General features: G+C 44.7%; 1 protein-coding gene across 2 annotated transcripts in view; it reads right to left on the reverse strand.

Annotated features, from left to right (window-relative positions):
* samd11 (sterile alpha motif domain containing 11) overlaps positions 1-13866 on the reverse strand; it is a 53111-nt gene that overhangs the window by 18556 nt on the left and 20689 nt on the right. For both annotated transcript variants that reach the window (XM_086214582.1, XM_086214581.1), the window contains exons 4-5: positions 11589-11698; positions 3653-3745 (exon numbers count right to left, since the gene is read on the reverse strand). In XM_086214582.1, coding sequence (XP_086070708.1) covers positions 3653-3745; positions 11589-11698 — 203 coding nt within the window. The remainder of the gene's footprint in view (positions 1-3652; positions 3746-11588; positions 11699-13866) is intronic.

A 13866-nucleotide genomic window follows, 5' to 3' on the forward strand; every position in this document is an offset into this window, starting at 1 on the left:
GTCTCTGTGGCCACGCCCAGCAGAAAAATGCCAGTGGACACACAAGACATTGGGGTTTGTCCGATAGTTCTTTCATGTCAACGCATCAAATAAAGATTATTCACAAGTCCCTAAGCCCAAGTCTGCATCACGTCACATGTGAACAAAGTACGACTCAAGTCTAATTCACAAACACAAGCTCCCAAGTCACTAGTGGCCCTAAACGACAGGCAGAGGTTACTGGTAGTGAGAATTTGGAGAATCCCCAAAAAGTGCAAACAAGGCTGATTTAAGAACAAAGCAGTTCAGAGGGCAGTTCAGTTTCAGACCTCTTTCTCTTGTTGTGTTTTTCCTAACTGTATCTAAACTAAACAGCAGAATTACAGCAATCGGAGGTGTACAGGTTAACATGTTGGAGGGATTTTTCCGTCACACTTTGTAATTTTAGCTGATAGGGCAGGTCTATTTTTGCACTAAATAACCCTTCCCTAAGCATGTCTAAAAGCATCCCAAAAGCAAAGAGGACACATCGCATTTCATAAACACAGCCATATCAGAACAAATCACCCACAATTAATAGTATAAAGCCATTAACCTGCACTCTCTGATGCATCAGCCAGGGGAAATGCTTGTACAAAGATGATACATTAAGACACCAGCCCTCCTGGATGCGGAGCTTTTTTGGATGGAGATGTACATGCGCATCAATGCATTGTTAATGGTCTGTGCCTGACCTCAGCATGAACTCTCTCTCACAGACAGCACCACAGCACGGACGCCACGAGTGTCATAGTGTTAAAAGGTTAAAAGTAGGCATCAGTATTTTGACCGGACCTAAATCTTACTACTAAAAGAAAACAAGAACAAAAAACCCAAGCAACTTCCACAGTGTGTGTGTGTGTGTGTGTGTGTGTGTGTGTGTGTGTGTGTGTGTGCGCGCGCACATGCAAGTGTGTAGTACTACTGTGCTGTGTTTAAGGTGTTGTGGGAATGATTGGTGTATGATATCTATCTAGCTGTCAGTCCCCACACTTAATCTCTCTCCCTCTGACCTCCCTCCTCCCTCTTTCTGTCAATAGTAACATGATCTAAGGTAAGGGTGGTGGGGGATACAGGGAGGTGGGTAGAAGAGGGAGACGGAGGCTGAGCAGGAGGGAGAAGCAGAAGAGAGCAGGGGTTATTTTTACCTCCCTCCTCCTTATTGAAACCTGAGCCTGGCCCTGGGCAGGCAGCAGGAGTGGCGCTGAGGAGTGGAGGTGGTGGTGGGGGAGGAAGTGAGCATGCAAGCATCTCTGTATCCGCCGCCAAGCTCCAGCTAATCCACCCTAGGTCCTCAGGTGTATGTGTGTGTTGCTGTGTATGCATGTTCATGCAACTAGTCTGTGCCTGCCTAAAGTTTTCTCGCCTTCTGAACACAGCAAGGGGTGATGACTGTGCTACAGAAAGAAAAACAGACATCATTTACACAGCAGCATCCAATCTCCCTCGCCAGCATCCGCTGCAATCTCCCTCTCTCTCTTTCTCCCGCTCCTTCTCAATCCATTTCTCCACCTGCAGGAGTCATTAAGGGATAGCGTCTGTCACCAGACTTGGAGGCGATGTAACACACACACACACATGCATGCATACAGGTGCAGTGTCAGGGTTTGGGGTGTGGACAGAGCTCAGGGTTGAGACTCAGGATCAGCAGTGTTTTGACATGGCTTAAACGTACTTCTCTCACAGCATGCCGCACAGACACACACACACACACACACACACAAATACTGTCTTCTATATTTTTCTCACTTATGCAAATATGGTATGTACGAAAACTTTTTTCCATCCAAAGCACATCCTATCTACAGTTACTCTGAGAGGTAGACTGTTGACTGCAGCCTGGAGAACGAGGCAGGGCTACAGTGCACACGGGGCGCAGCATATACATGTTGCCAAACCCATGATTATAGAGACCATATTGATGTTGCATATCATGTTTTAGTTCATCCCTTTACATTAACCACATAGTTATTACTATTACCACAATGATGGTTACTCAACATTTAGGAAGTTGTAAATTTAATCCAAACATGTAAAATGTGTGTAAAGTCTATAGAGCTCTGAAAACTATGCTGTTGTTCTCCCTGCTGAAAGACTTGAGTGCATAAACCTTACCAGACCTTAGCATGTGTTAGCCTCTCTTATGTTGTGTTTTCTGCCTATTAGCCTCTTGTATTCATGTTTAGCTTCTGTTCACCTGCTCGTCATCAGTAACTCTAAAAACAATCTGTGATATCATTGATGATGCTACGTGGGTTTTGTTTATTCCCACTGTAAAAGATGGTTGAGCCAATGAAAACTGCTGTGGGTGAAGCTACAAATGAAGCGTGGTTCTCCAGGCTGGAGCAGAATATGCTTGCACAAGAGCACAAAGGTAGGAAGGTAGGTAGGAAGCCAAGGTTGGGTAAACAAACACACACTAACACACACGTCCTCATAAATCCCAGCATCTTTCAGATGCAGAGATGCAACTGAACAAGATTAAAATGGTCAGAGTTGAGTGCCATTCTTCAGGCAGGGCTGTCAATCAAAGGTTACCCAGAGGGCAAAGGTCAACACAGAGCTCATGCTGAATTCTGCACCACTTTTAATATGACCCCCAATACACTCATTCATTTATTTTTACATGAAACACGTGTAAATCTGTCAAATAATCAGCCAGCGTTCAGCTGCTCTGTGTGTGTGTGTGTGTGTGTGTGTGTGTGTGTGTGTGTGTTTGCGCGCGCAATTTATGTGTCAAGAGATTGGATGGTTGGATGTGTGGTGAGCTGCCCTTGGTTTTGCCTGCTGTATAATGCATCAGTCAGGAAGTCTTCAGGAGCCTACAGGGACAAACACGTTGGCTGTGTAGGCGCCATGCCGGGCACACGGTTTCACGCCACAAAAGGGAGATATGAATAATAGACGACGACGGCTGGATTGCTGCAGTGGGGCATTGTCTTGTCAAGGTGTTCCTATCATGATCCATTATTTATGCTGTACTCACGTCCTTCCCATTAGTAAATAAAAAGGCATCAATTGAGTGTTTAGGTTTTGGAATTCGCAGTAATACTGATGTTTTATGTAAAATGACTATTATACAAAAAAACCTATAAAAGTTTAGATAATTATCTGTGCATTACAGGATCTACTTTTGGATACTGTCCATTGGAAGACATGTTCCACTGAGGGTGTTATACCATGCTGTAGGGTATCGTTTTATGGGGCTAGCAGCAGACACCTCACAGAAACTAATGCTATCTTCACAGCTCAATACTGCAGTTTGGTGACTTGGATGAACTGAAGAACGACTGATATGAGGTGTGTGTTAGCGCGTGCGTGTGTGTGAGGTGTGAAAGAAATTGGGATGGGTTTATAGAGAGACATCATGGAATTGTATCTTCAACTATGTGTGAAAGTGAGACTGTGTGTCTGCAGGTGTGTGGGTGTGGGTGTCCCATCACACTAACCCCAATGCCCTGACCACCAGCAGCTAAATCAATACTCTACTCTGAGGCTTCCATCCGGTCTCTTTCACTTGTTGTCTCAGTCATCCTTCTTTCTTCTATAATCCAATATTTGGTAAGTTCTCAGAAACTGCATGTGCATGCACTCATGTAACCAAAGCAACAAATAAAAATACTGTATGTCTTACCTTTGGGGGATACGCTACGAGACTTCTTACTGTCAGAGGGACACTCACTGCTGCTATTGGGGGAGAAGGTTCTCCTCTTGCCTAGAAGGTCATCTGTAAACACAAAAAGAGTGAAATAGCAGTCAGTAAAAAGAAAAGGAGTATTGCCGCTCGGCTCTGTATCTACCTGAATCCATAGCAGCTGCTTTGGAAATGCAGTGTTGGAGGAGCCAAAGAGAAAAAAAAGGGATAGGTGGAGAGAAAGAGAGAAACAGAGCAAGTGAAGCAAGCCATGAGCGTCTGGAGATGTGCCTGTTCTGTCAGAGATGAGAGGGGGCCTGCACCGCCGTGGATGACAGATCTGCCCGGCTCATTTATGTGTGTGTGTGTTTGTCTTGACGGAGGGAGGAGGGCTCTGTCTCTATGTCTCCTCCAACGTCTCTTTCCAACAGTCTGTCCTCAAGTGTTATCGCTGCTCTTCCACTCTCTTCTCTTCCTCTCCTTTTCCAGATGTTGGCACAAAAGCCTTTGACTGAACCAAAGTGCATGAGAGCCCCTCAGCTGCTTGAGAAATTCCTCTCAGCCTATATTATGCCTATATCATGTGTTCATTTTTAGTTTTTATACTCCTCTACAGCACCCCCCCTTGATGTCCATCCCTCATAAACACTTCTCCCCCCACCATCTCCTCCCAGTTCTTTTATTCCTCCAAAAACATCCTCCCCCTTTCTCTCCCTGATCATCTCCACAGCGCAACCAAAGAAGAGCATCCAGTGTACCATTACAACACCCCCTACTGCTGCCTCCCCCTCCTCTCCTCCCTTCTCATCCCTCTCTTCCTGCCCGCCCCATCACCTCACCTCCACCCCCTCAAACACACCTCAAATCAATACGGGCCTAATCAGCGAGGGAGGGGATGCAGAGCACATCGCACGCAGAGACGGCAGGAAGGGGAAAGACGTTTGTCATTGCTCTCTCTCGTTGCCTTTCTTTCTCTATATCTATCACATGCACCTCTGCTTTCGCTCCAACTCTGTCAGCCAAACCACAGCAGCCACTGTTTCCTCTCTTCTACTTTTTTCTCGCTTTCTCTCTCACCTCTCAATGTGTATTTTTAGGGATGGGGGGGCATTTTTTTCCCCTCTCAAGGAGAATGGTTCCTCTGTCTTTCATTTTCAACAAAGCAATTTTTCATCATTTGCACAGAATGTGTAAACACCACGGCTAGACAATGAACAAGGCGTGTAAAAAAACAACAACAACAAAAGAAACCCACAACATAATTTCATAGTAATACCCAAGCAAACATCTGCCGATTCCTGTTATTGTTGCTACCTTAGCGACAGGCAGTCTGACCTTTAACCTATCACCCAAACTTGTGTTGTTTCTTCTCCAAAACAGCCAAGAAACACGGAGTGGAGGGAGAGAGAGATTTAAAGAGGGCTTAGATGATTGTGTTTGGGTGCTGATGGACTCCTGGTGTTGATGAGAGGACGAGTGAGAGAGCTAAGGGATGAGGTTCTTTAATGATCCAGTGTTTGATGTTGCCGCTCTGGTCCTGAGGAGATGCACACCCTATACCACCCTAGAAACACAGCAGGAGAGAGAGAAAGGGGGGTGCTAATGCACATGCATCTCCTGCTTTTCAGTCTCTTTTTAGTCCAAATCAGGACATTTCTCTTGCTGGTCTTTTCAAAAAAAGGACTCCATCTATCCTATTAGTGGGATATTAACAAAGAGAGAAGTCCCATTAGTTAAACCCTCTGCTCTACTACACCCACACACACACACACACACACACACACACACACCCAGAGACTCTCATGATCAAACATACATACTTGAGTCGTCTCTTGAACACACCTCACTCAAGACACTGTGTCTCCTGAGCGAGTGCCTGAGGGCCAGAGATTTGAGCGGAACGCTTTTAAAGCCAATTAAATGGGGCTTCTTAGAGCACCAACGCTCCCTTTTAATGCTGAACCCTGAGCTCTGCTAGTATCTATGCTTACCCTTTAACTCCCACTAAGGGCGCTCACAGTCAAACTTGCTACCTCCGGCTCTTCCCTGTCACCTGCTTGTTATCATTGCGGAGGAATTAGTGGCTGTGGAGTTTTACTTGGGCCTCTGTGCTGTGATTTTAACTGTCAAAATAGCATCTGCTGCCATGATATAGCCCCCTTCTCTTGCTTTTCTAAATTTTGGAAGAGGTCAACCTGAAAGCACCATATTTTAGCCTCTGCGGCAGTTTCTTCTGCTAGTTAACCTCCTCCTTATCTGCTATTTCTCCTGCCGAGAGGAAAGACAGATGAGAACAGAGGGACAGATAGAGAAAGAAGAAACAGCAGGACCTAAACCACTTCTCTTTCATGTGACACCACCAGGGCGAAGCATCAGGCAGGGGAGCATTCCTCTTTCTCTCTGATTTCCTCTCCTCCCTCAAACTTTAGTCCTCCTCCTCTCCTCTCTCCATCCCATGGAGCGTGGTGACAGCTTAGACAGCCAGACTCCTTAATTCCTCTTTTACTCCGTTAATCTGTCATCTTTATCAGACCGACGAGGGCGAGGGCGGGGGAAGCAGCATGAGGAAAGGCGGGGTGACAGGCGGGGACGTGGGGTGGGCCGCCAGCCGCAGCCCCCCAATCAATCTCCACATTACAGCTGACAGAATGGTGCTAATAACTTATTGATCCCCCTCCGTGCGCCGGGGCCTCCGCCGGCCCTGAAAGCCCCGCCATTGATTGGCTTACGGGCCGATGCAGCTGGGAGAGGGTGGGGGTGGGTGGGGGGTGGGTGATGGAGATGGGAGAGGCGCTTCTGTTCATGCCGAGAGGAGGATGTGCCACTGCCAACACGTACAAAGTACACACACAGTGGTACAGCTCTATATACGGCTCCGCTATTTGTTCTTTCTTTCTTCAAAAAAGGAGAAATGAAGAGATGTGGACCGGGAGGAAGACGAGAAAACATGGGAGTAAAATGTGCAGCCAACTCTTCAATATGTACCTGGAAAATGGCAATTATGTGGTGCATAGGTGGTGATGCAGCAATGTTTCTAGCTGCAGTCACACAAAGGTCCTGGGATGTGATAGCAAATGTCTCTGAGAAGATGTTGTGAATGAGAAAGTACGTTATCTAAATGGTAACAAGATTAGATTATTCTCCCATTAAAGATAATACAACACAATTCACAGAACAGCTTACTTTCTAAAAGCCTTTAAAATGGGAAGAATGCAGATAAAATAAACATCTGAATTCATCTTAGTTCACTTTTATTAGAACATTAACTTCTATCTCAAAATTAAAGCTGCTGCATAGCGATGAGTCAGGGCCGGACATGAATAAGTATGCAATCTGTGTCACTCTCATTACTACGGAAATGAAGATGAGCGTTAGCTGATTGAGTGGGGAGACAGGGCTTTTTACTAGGCTGAACTTAGGATCGAACCAGGGACCTTCTGATTCCAACACAACCACCCTACCTCCTGCCTCTGATCCCCTAATATGAATTTGAGGGCGAGCGAGACGTTCTTGTAATAAAGCAGGTGAGTCTTGGAAACAGCTGCGTATAACTGCTGAAGGATGTCTCTTATGCAGTATGAAACTGCAGATTACAAACAAGTGAAAAACTTAAGTCATCAAGAGAAAATTCCAACCCAATCAAACTTCAATTTCTTTCATGCATAAGAAAATGCGTTCTTCGGAAGAAGAGGAAGAAGAGGGGGGGGGGGGAAGACGGGGAAAGGCAAATACAAAAGGGACTGGCAGTTGGGCTGAATCAAATTCTTTACTATCAAGACATCACAAAATGCAAAAGTATACAACTGCTTTCTTCATCAAATCTCTCCATGACTGTCATCCAAGCGTTTATATGCTCTCTTCCGCTTACAGCGGCTGTTGCTAGGCAACAGTTCTGCATATAAATATTCTTTTCATATCATTGGATAAGTCACAAGTTATCCAAGGCTATTGAAGTTTTAAAAGTGCCCTCTGATAATTTTTGAATGAAATACCACGATTAGCAGCATCTTCACAACCGATGTCACTGCTGAAAATGTAGCTGTAATATTCACCTTCCTGTGAAAAAAGTGTTCTTCCTCTTGTAGACAGGGTAGAACTTTAAGGTTCCCTGTGTGGGGTGAGGCTTGTGCTAGTTTGAAACAAGAGGTCAGTTTTCAGATTCATAAATCTAAGTGTACATTTTATAAGAAATTGGATCCAATTTTAAAACATGGAGCGACATGAGTATTATTTGTGGCATCGCAAATACTTTTGAGGCAAATCCTGTTCCAATATTTAACAAGTGTGTGTTGTAAAAAACCTGAATCAAACACTGAGAACGTACTTTATAGTGGACTTACATACAGTGGACTTTATTTGAAGTGGGAGACATCTTGTGACCAGCAACTGACATGAACTGTAAAATATTTGAAAATTCTTATGTTCTGGATTGAGTGGGCAGCTTTTAAAGGATTTTGTTGATTGTTAGTCTGTTTGTTCTAACAAAAAACAAAACATATCGGACAGATATAATATTTACTTGATTTTTGTGTGTGTGTGTGTGTGTGTGTGTGTGTGTGTGTGTGTGTGTGTGTGTGTGTGTGTGTGTGTGAAAGAGGTCTTTCAGTTACTGTGCCAAGCTTAACACCTGATTCTACTCCCATAAAGACCAGATGAAGGTTAAGGTGCAACAACTTTAAAATAAAACAAACCTGAGTTTTAAATTTGAGGGATGTAATGATTAATATACAACTCATGTTTCTTAATAATTTCAGGATCTGAATGAAGAAATATAAAACATGTACATGCACACACTGTGAATATTAAGAAGTAAAGATGGCACAGAAATGAAAAGGAAAAAAGTAGAAGTAGGACATGGTTTAAAATTTCCTTTTGTTTCCTTCAAGTGCCCTGACTGGCACAAAAATTCTATTTTCATAATTTTATGTGTATAATCTATAGATATGAAGCAGAGAAATTTTGAAGTATTTGCCTCCCACATTGATTCTGTAGGAATGATCTAATTTAATTTTCGTTAGCATTTCCATGCTAATCAGGTAATTGGTGGCTGTTAATACTTTAAAGCAACGCACTCATGATTTGTGAGAGAAAAGGTCTTGCACAAACATGCTGGGCTGCAGATTCACATGCAAGTAAACATCTAAAACCAGGCATTAAAAACCACACTGAAAAAGGTGCACACTCAAGTCCCAAACCACTGCTACAACACCCCCTCTCCTCCGCACACGCGCACACGCGCACACACACACACACACACACACACACACACGCACCAGAAAGCTGTAACTGCCTCTGGGAGTCTGAGTGGAGGGAGCGGAGGAGAGAGCGGCGGTCCAAAAACACCTTATCTGCCTGTTTGAGTCTCCGGTCTGACCGCAGAGCCACGGTTTACAGTCTCCACAGGCCGCCAGACGCTCAGCATCGGCGCCCCTGCTTCCCCCCTCCCTCTTCCCTCCCCTCCACCTCTCCCAGCGCCTCCGAATAGCCAGCGGCTGGGGAGCGAGAGAGCGAACGAGGAAGGGAGGGATAGAGAAGAAAAGGAGGGAGGCAGCCCTCCTGTCTGTCCCTCAGATTTAATTAACGGCCCACTCCGGCACAGAGACGACCTCCTTTCCTCCTGACCCACACACACACACACACACACACACACACACACAAAGCTGTCCGCCGCCATAGCTGCCGCCAACCCTCCCCTGATACCGCCACCGCACTCATTCATCTCTCTTCCCTCTGTCTCTCTATTTCCAACTGTTTCTTCCATCACTGCATCTCTGTCTCTCTTTATTGCAGACTTTTACTCGCTCTCATTTCTCATTTCCTTCATTTCCCTCCTATTATTTATTTTGTCTCTTTGATCCCCTCCCTCCACCATTCACTGGTAAACTTGAAAAACTTTCAGAGGCTGGTCAAATAGGAGAGTTGACTGACAGAACAGAGAAAAGACAATATCATAGACGGAGAGCTGCATTTACCATCCCATCTGTTTCCAAGTCAAATAATCCGCTGCACTAAAACTTCATACAAATTACACCCACGTATGTATTTGGATGCAAATTAAACCTGTGTTGATTTTGCGTGGGCATGCATCTGTATAACTATGGGTTATTTGTGCGCTTGTGAATATGTGTGCGTCTAATTTCACTGGCAGACAGAATTAGAGGCACTGATCGGATTGGACTTGTTTACAGACACAGAGCGAGCCGCTTAGGCAGCCTGTTAAATCTCACTTTAATGCTCAAACGGACAGATTTTAGGGTCTCGGACCCCCTCTGGCGAAGGCCACACTGTGCTCACCCCCCTTCCGTCACCACCACCACCCACCTTTATCCCTTTGTGTGTCTTCCTTCATTACTCAAAGCTCTGATTTCTACATTAGCAGCAGATCAGGCTAGTATTTTGGAAGGAAATCCATCCCAAACTGGGGTGTAAGACACCACCCTGGCTGGCTGGTGAGCAGTCTAATACCCTCCACCTTCCACCCACACGGCCTGATATCACAGGTGCCGTATGGGCAATTAATCTGGCAGACGCAAGTGATGAGCACACAGAGAGAGGGTATGGAGGTGTCGGTCTGGGCTGGTTATGCCACTTGCTGTGCCTCAAGCTAATGGGATAAGAAAAGACGGGTCAGACCTGAGCAGCTCTGAAGCAAATGTTTGGTCTTCGCTAATAAAACAAAAGCTCCCTTTTAATGAAGGTTGTGTTGATTTTGCTGATGAAATGTGGATAATTTTTCGTCATAACTATAATGACAGAAAGGTACATGTAGATGTCAGGATACAAAACACTAATTAGTAATAGTATTTTTTGTAAATTATACTAAACTGACTTTACCTTTGAAGTGCATTAAAAAGACATCCACATATTTTAACATCAAACTAACAAATAAAAACATTTGTTATGTTTCCTAGGAGTCCCCGTGTCACCCCTGTATGATCAAATCACTATACTAGTTATGGTGATAAAGTGATACACACTATATGTCAGATTAAAAAAATAATATCCAGGCCATATAGTTGACATTTTGCTGAAAAACTTGTTTTAAAATTTCTTTAAGGTGTACATAGTGGCAAAAATATCAAAAAAATATGATATAATAGCCCAAAACCTACAAAGAGGTTGAAATTAGTTCCAAAATCAAAGTTCATGTTTATGTCAATGATAGTCAACAAAACTGCTCTTCATTAATTTGGTTGATTAGAAGCTGTTTCAGCGTTTTAAATGGAGAAGAGAATGGTAATGATATTTGTGTAATGATATTTCTGCATCGCTCCTATCACCCTTGCTTGCTGGGTTCCAGCACACTGCACAAAGAGAAGCCATTGCAGCAGAAAGCTCTGGTACAGTAGGATGACTGCTGATTAGTTGGGCTGTTTTACAATCATATGTCTCTGATGGCAGCACAGTATCCTCATACAAACTACTTGACAAGTGGCTGTGATTAAATGCTGTCTGTGTTCTGTCTGTAAGCTGAAGGAAAAGCTCTTAGCTTAGCACACGCACACCATGGGTCCTCTGCTCACATGAAGCTGGATTAATAGCAAACAAAGCTATTTATTCAGAGGTAATTTAAAACAGGGGTTTTAACAGAAATCCTGGAGTGCAGTAGAGAATGTAGGAAGAACATTAAGTAATCAAGTTGAGAGCGACCTCCAGGAATGAGTAATAAGCTTATGTTAAAATCCCCCCCAATCACACACATTAGAGTAAATTAAATGGGTGATGGAACGCTTACATATGTTACTGGGGGACAGAACATCAGCTGTGATGCATGAGAAGAAAGCAGGAAAAATGGGAACAGAGAAAGTAACAACACCTACTTTGACAGCACCTGCCACACACACCCAAATGCACACACCCACATGCCCCCCCCCCCCCCCCCCCCCCAACAAACACACACAAACACATACACGCACAGCATCAATGGAGGTCCTACCTGTGTGTCCAGTACTGGTGTTGTGGTCAGAGGCTGACTGGCCCTCGGGCATACCGTGCTGTCTGGTGTGGTGCAGGTTGGAGATGATTGTGGAGAGGTCACTGTCACGACTGTAACACACATACACACACATACACACACACACACACACACACACACACACACACACACACGTACGCAGTGTAAAGGGAGGATCAACACATTCATAAGTTGCCCCAAACAAACTTAAATACAAGACCAGTACGATAAAGTGGCAGCGCATCACTTCATAATGTTTCACATCCTACTTACCACAGAAATCCTCCATCCAGACACCAGCGTTCTCTCCAAAATGCATACCTCAACACAAACTCAGCAGCTACAAGTGGCTGCCCTGACAACCTCCTCTTAGCTCTGAGGTGTGTAATGCACTCTGACAGACTACTGCATCCAGCACTTTTGGGTCTCATCCCCACTCATCTTCCATACTAAGATTAACGAACATATTCACAACTCCTAAGTAGTTTAGCAGCTTAAAATCTGATTATGGCCCTTTTTAGACCGAGGCTGCCAACAGTTGTTTTAGAGGCATATGACAATTGAAAACAAATAAAAAGATAGGAGATGAGTAATCAGGATTACAAGAATAATTAAGCCTTGAAGTGGTTTTAATATTAAAAAAGACAACACCATTTATCTAGTGCTTTCCATCGACTGGCATTCAACAAAACCTCCTTCAAACAGTCTCCTCAACATGTTGTTCTGCCCTTCAGCGCCCAAAGGAGAAGCAGGAGGGTTCACAGATTAGGCCGCAAGATGGCCGGAGCAACTCCGCCCTTCCTGATGCCCCACCAACTGCCTTTTTTCACCTCCCCTCACCCGTAGACCCACACAACTGTGTCATGGAGGTATTTCATTTGCAATCTGATTACCATCCTGATCGCATTAAATGGCATAATGATGGGAAATAAGCGCTTAGTATTTGAGGGGCAGCGGTGCAGTATAAGCATTGTCACAGTGTAATGGCAAACAGCTTGTGTGGTAGGAAAGAAACAGTGTTGAAAACTTTTTAAGCTTACGTTAAAAAAAAGGTTCATCTACACCCTCATTTTGTCACCAAAATGAGCTTGACAACACGCATTTTTTAGATATATCAATTGGATGTCATCAGCATGCTCTGGTGTCAGCATGAATCTCACTTCTAGCCTCAACTGGCAACTTTTATTGAAAGCAGAATCATCTACGAAGGGGGTCTGGTATGACTAGGCAGGCAGGGTTTACGGGACAGAAGCGGTGAAGGGCTCTTAGCAGCCACCACTATGACGAGGCCACACTGTTTGTGGCTGCTGGATTTGGGTTTTTACAGTCCCATGATTACAGGCTCCTGCTGTAATGTCAGGCTGTCAGTCGCCAAGCTGTTTTCCACACGCTAACAGAGAAGATGAAGGGGAGTGTCGAGGGCCTAATGCAGGCCATGCTGGCTCACCAGTCACCTCTCAGTCACAGAGAACCAATGACTCAGAAAACAGTTCCAGACAGTCACCAGGGTTACTAGCAAGGAGATTGTAGATGAAATCCCGACACAGTCCTGTTTGGCAAGTTTTTAAACTCATGATAGATTTCTTTTTAAAGTGTAACTTGCTAAAATTAGTATCTATCTGTGTCTCAAAAAGACCAAAAGTTTTCTTAAAAAAGAAAATGAGATGCAGGGAAAGCTTGTTTGATTTAAGTTATATAATAATGTCACCGAGTGACTCCAACAACACACTGCAGTTGCACACTCCACTGAGAGAAACTTCAGCCAAATCCATAAATCAGGCGGCTGCGTTAAAACACCACCATCACTCAAAGTGATCATGATAATGCCATCCTGAACTTCTCAGAGAGGTTATAGGGTTATTATCCTGTGGCGAAGCAGCCGCTCTAAGCCATGAACGGCAAGGACACTGTTGGAGGGGTAATTACTGCACTTTTCCTGAGCCATCCCGCCTTGGCTCAGGCTAATGAGGGGCCTAACCCTGTCCCCGCCCACTTATGCCCTTCCTCTACTCCCTCCTCCTCTCTGTCAGAGGGTGGAGGCAAGGTCACACTCAAGCCCTGGAACGTGGGGAAGGGGGTGGGGATGGTGTTTAAAACCCAGTCACCTGAGTCAGCACTCCCGAGGAGCTCCTGAGGCTGGGGTTAGCTAAGAAGGACGGGGGCCTCGGCGACAATGGGGAGGGTTTATATTAGAGCTATTGGGCCTGATAGCTAAGAAGGACATGAGCTGCTTTCATCCAGGTGCACACTGGAGACAATG

This window comes from Aulostomus chinensis, chromosome 9 (assembly GCF_037954235.1).
Source record: "Aulostomus chinensis isolate RoL2024-O1b breed Wild chromosome 9, RoL_Achi_v1.0, whole genome shotgun sequence".
NCBI classification, from domain to species: domain Eukaryota; kingdom Metazoa; phylum Chordata; class Actinopteri; order Syngnathiformes; family Aulostomidae; genus Aulostomus; species Aulostomus chinensis.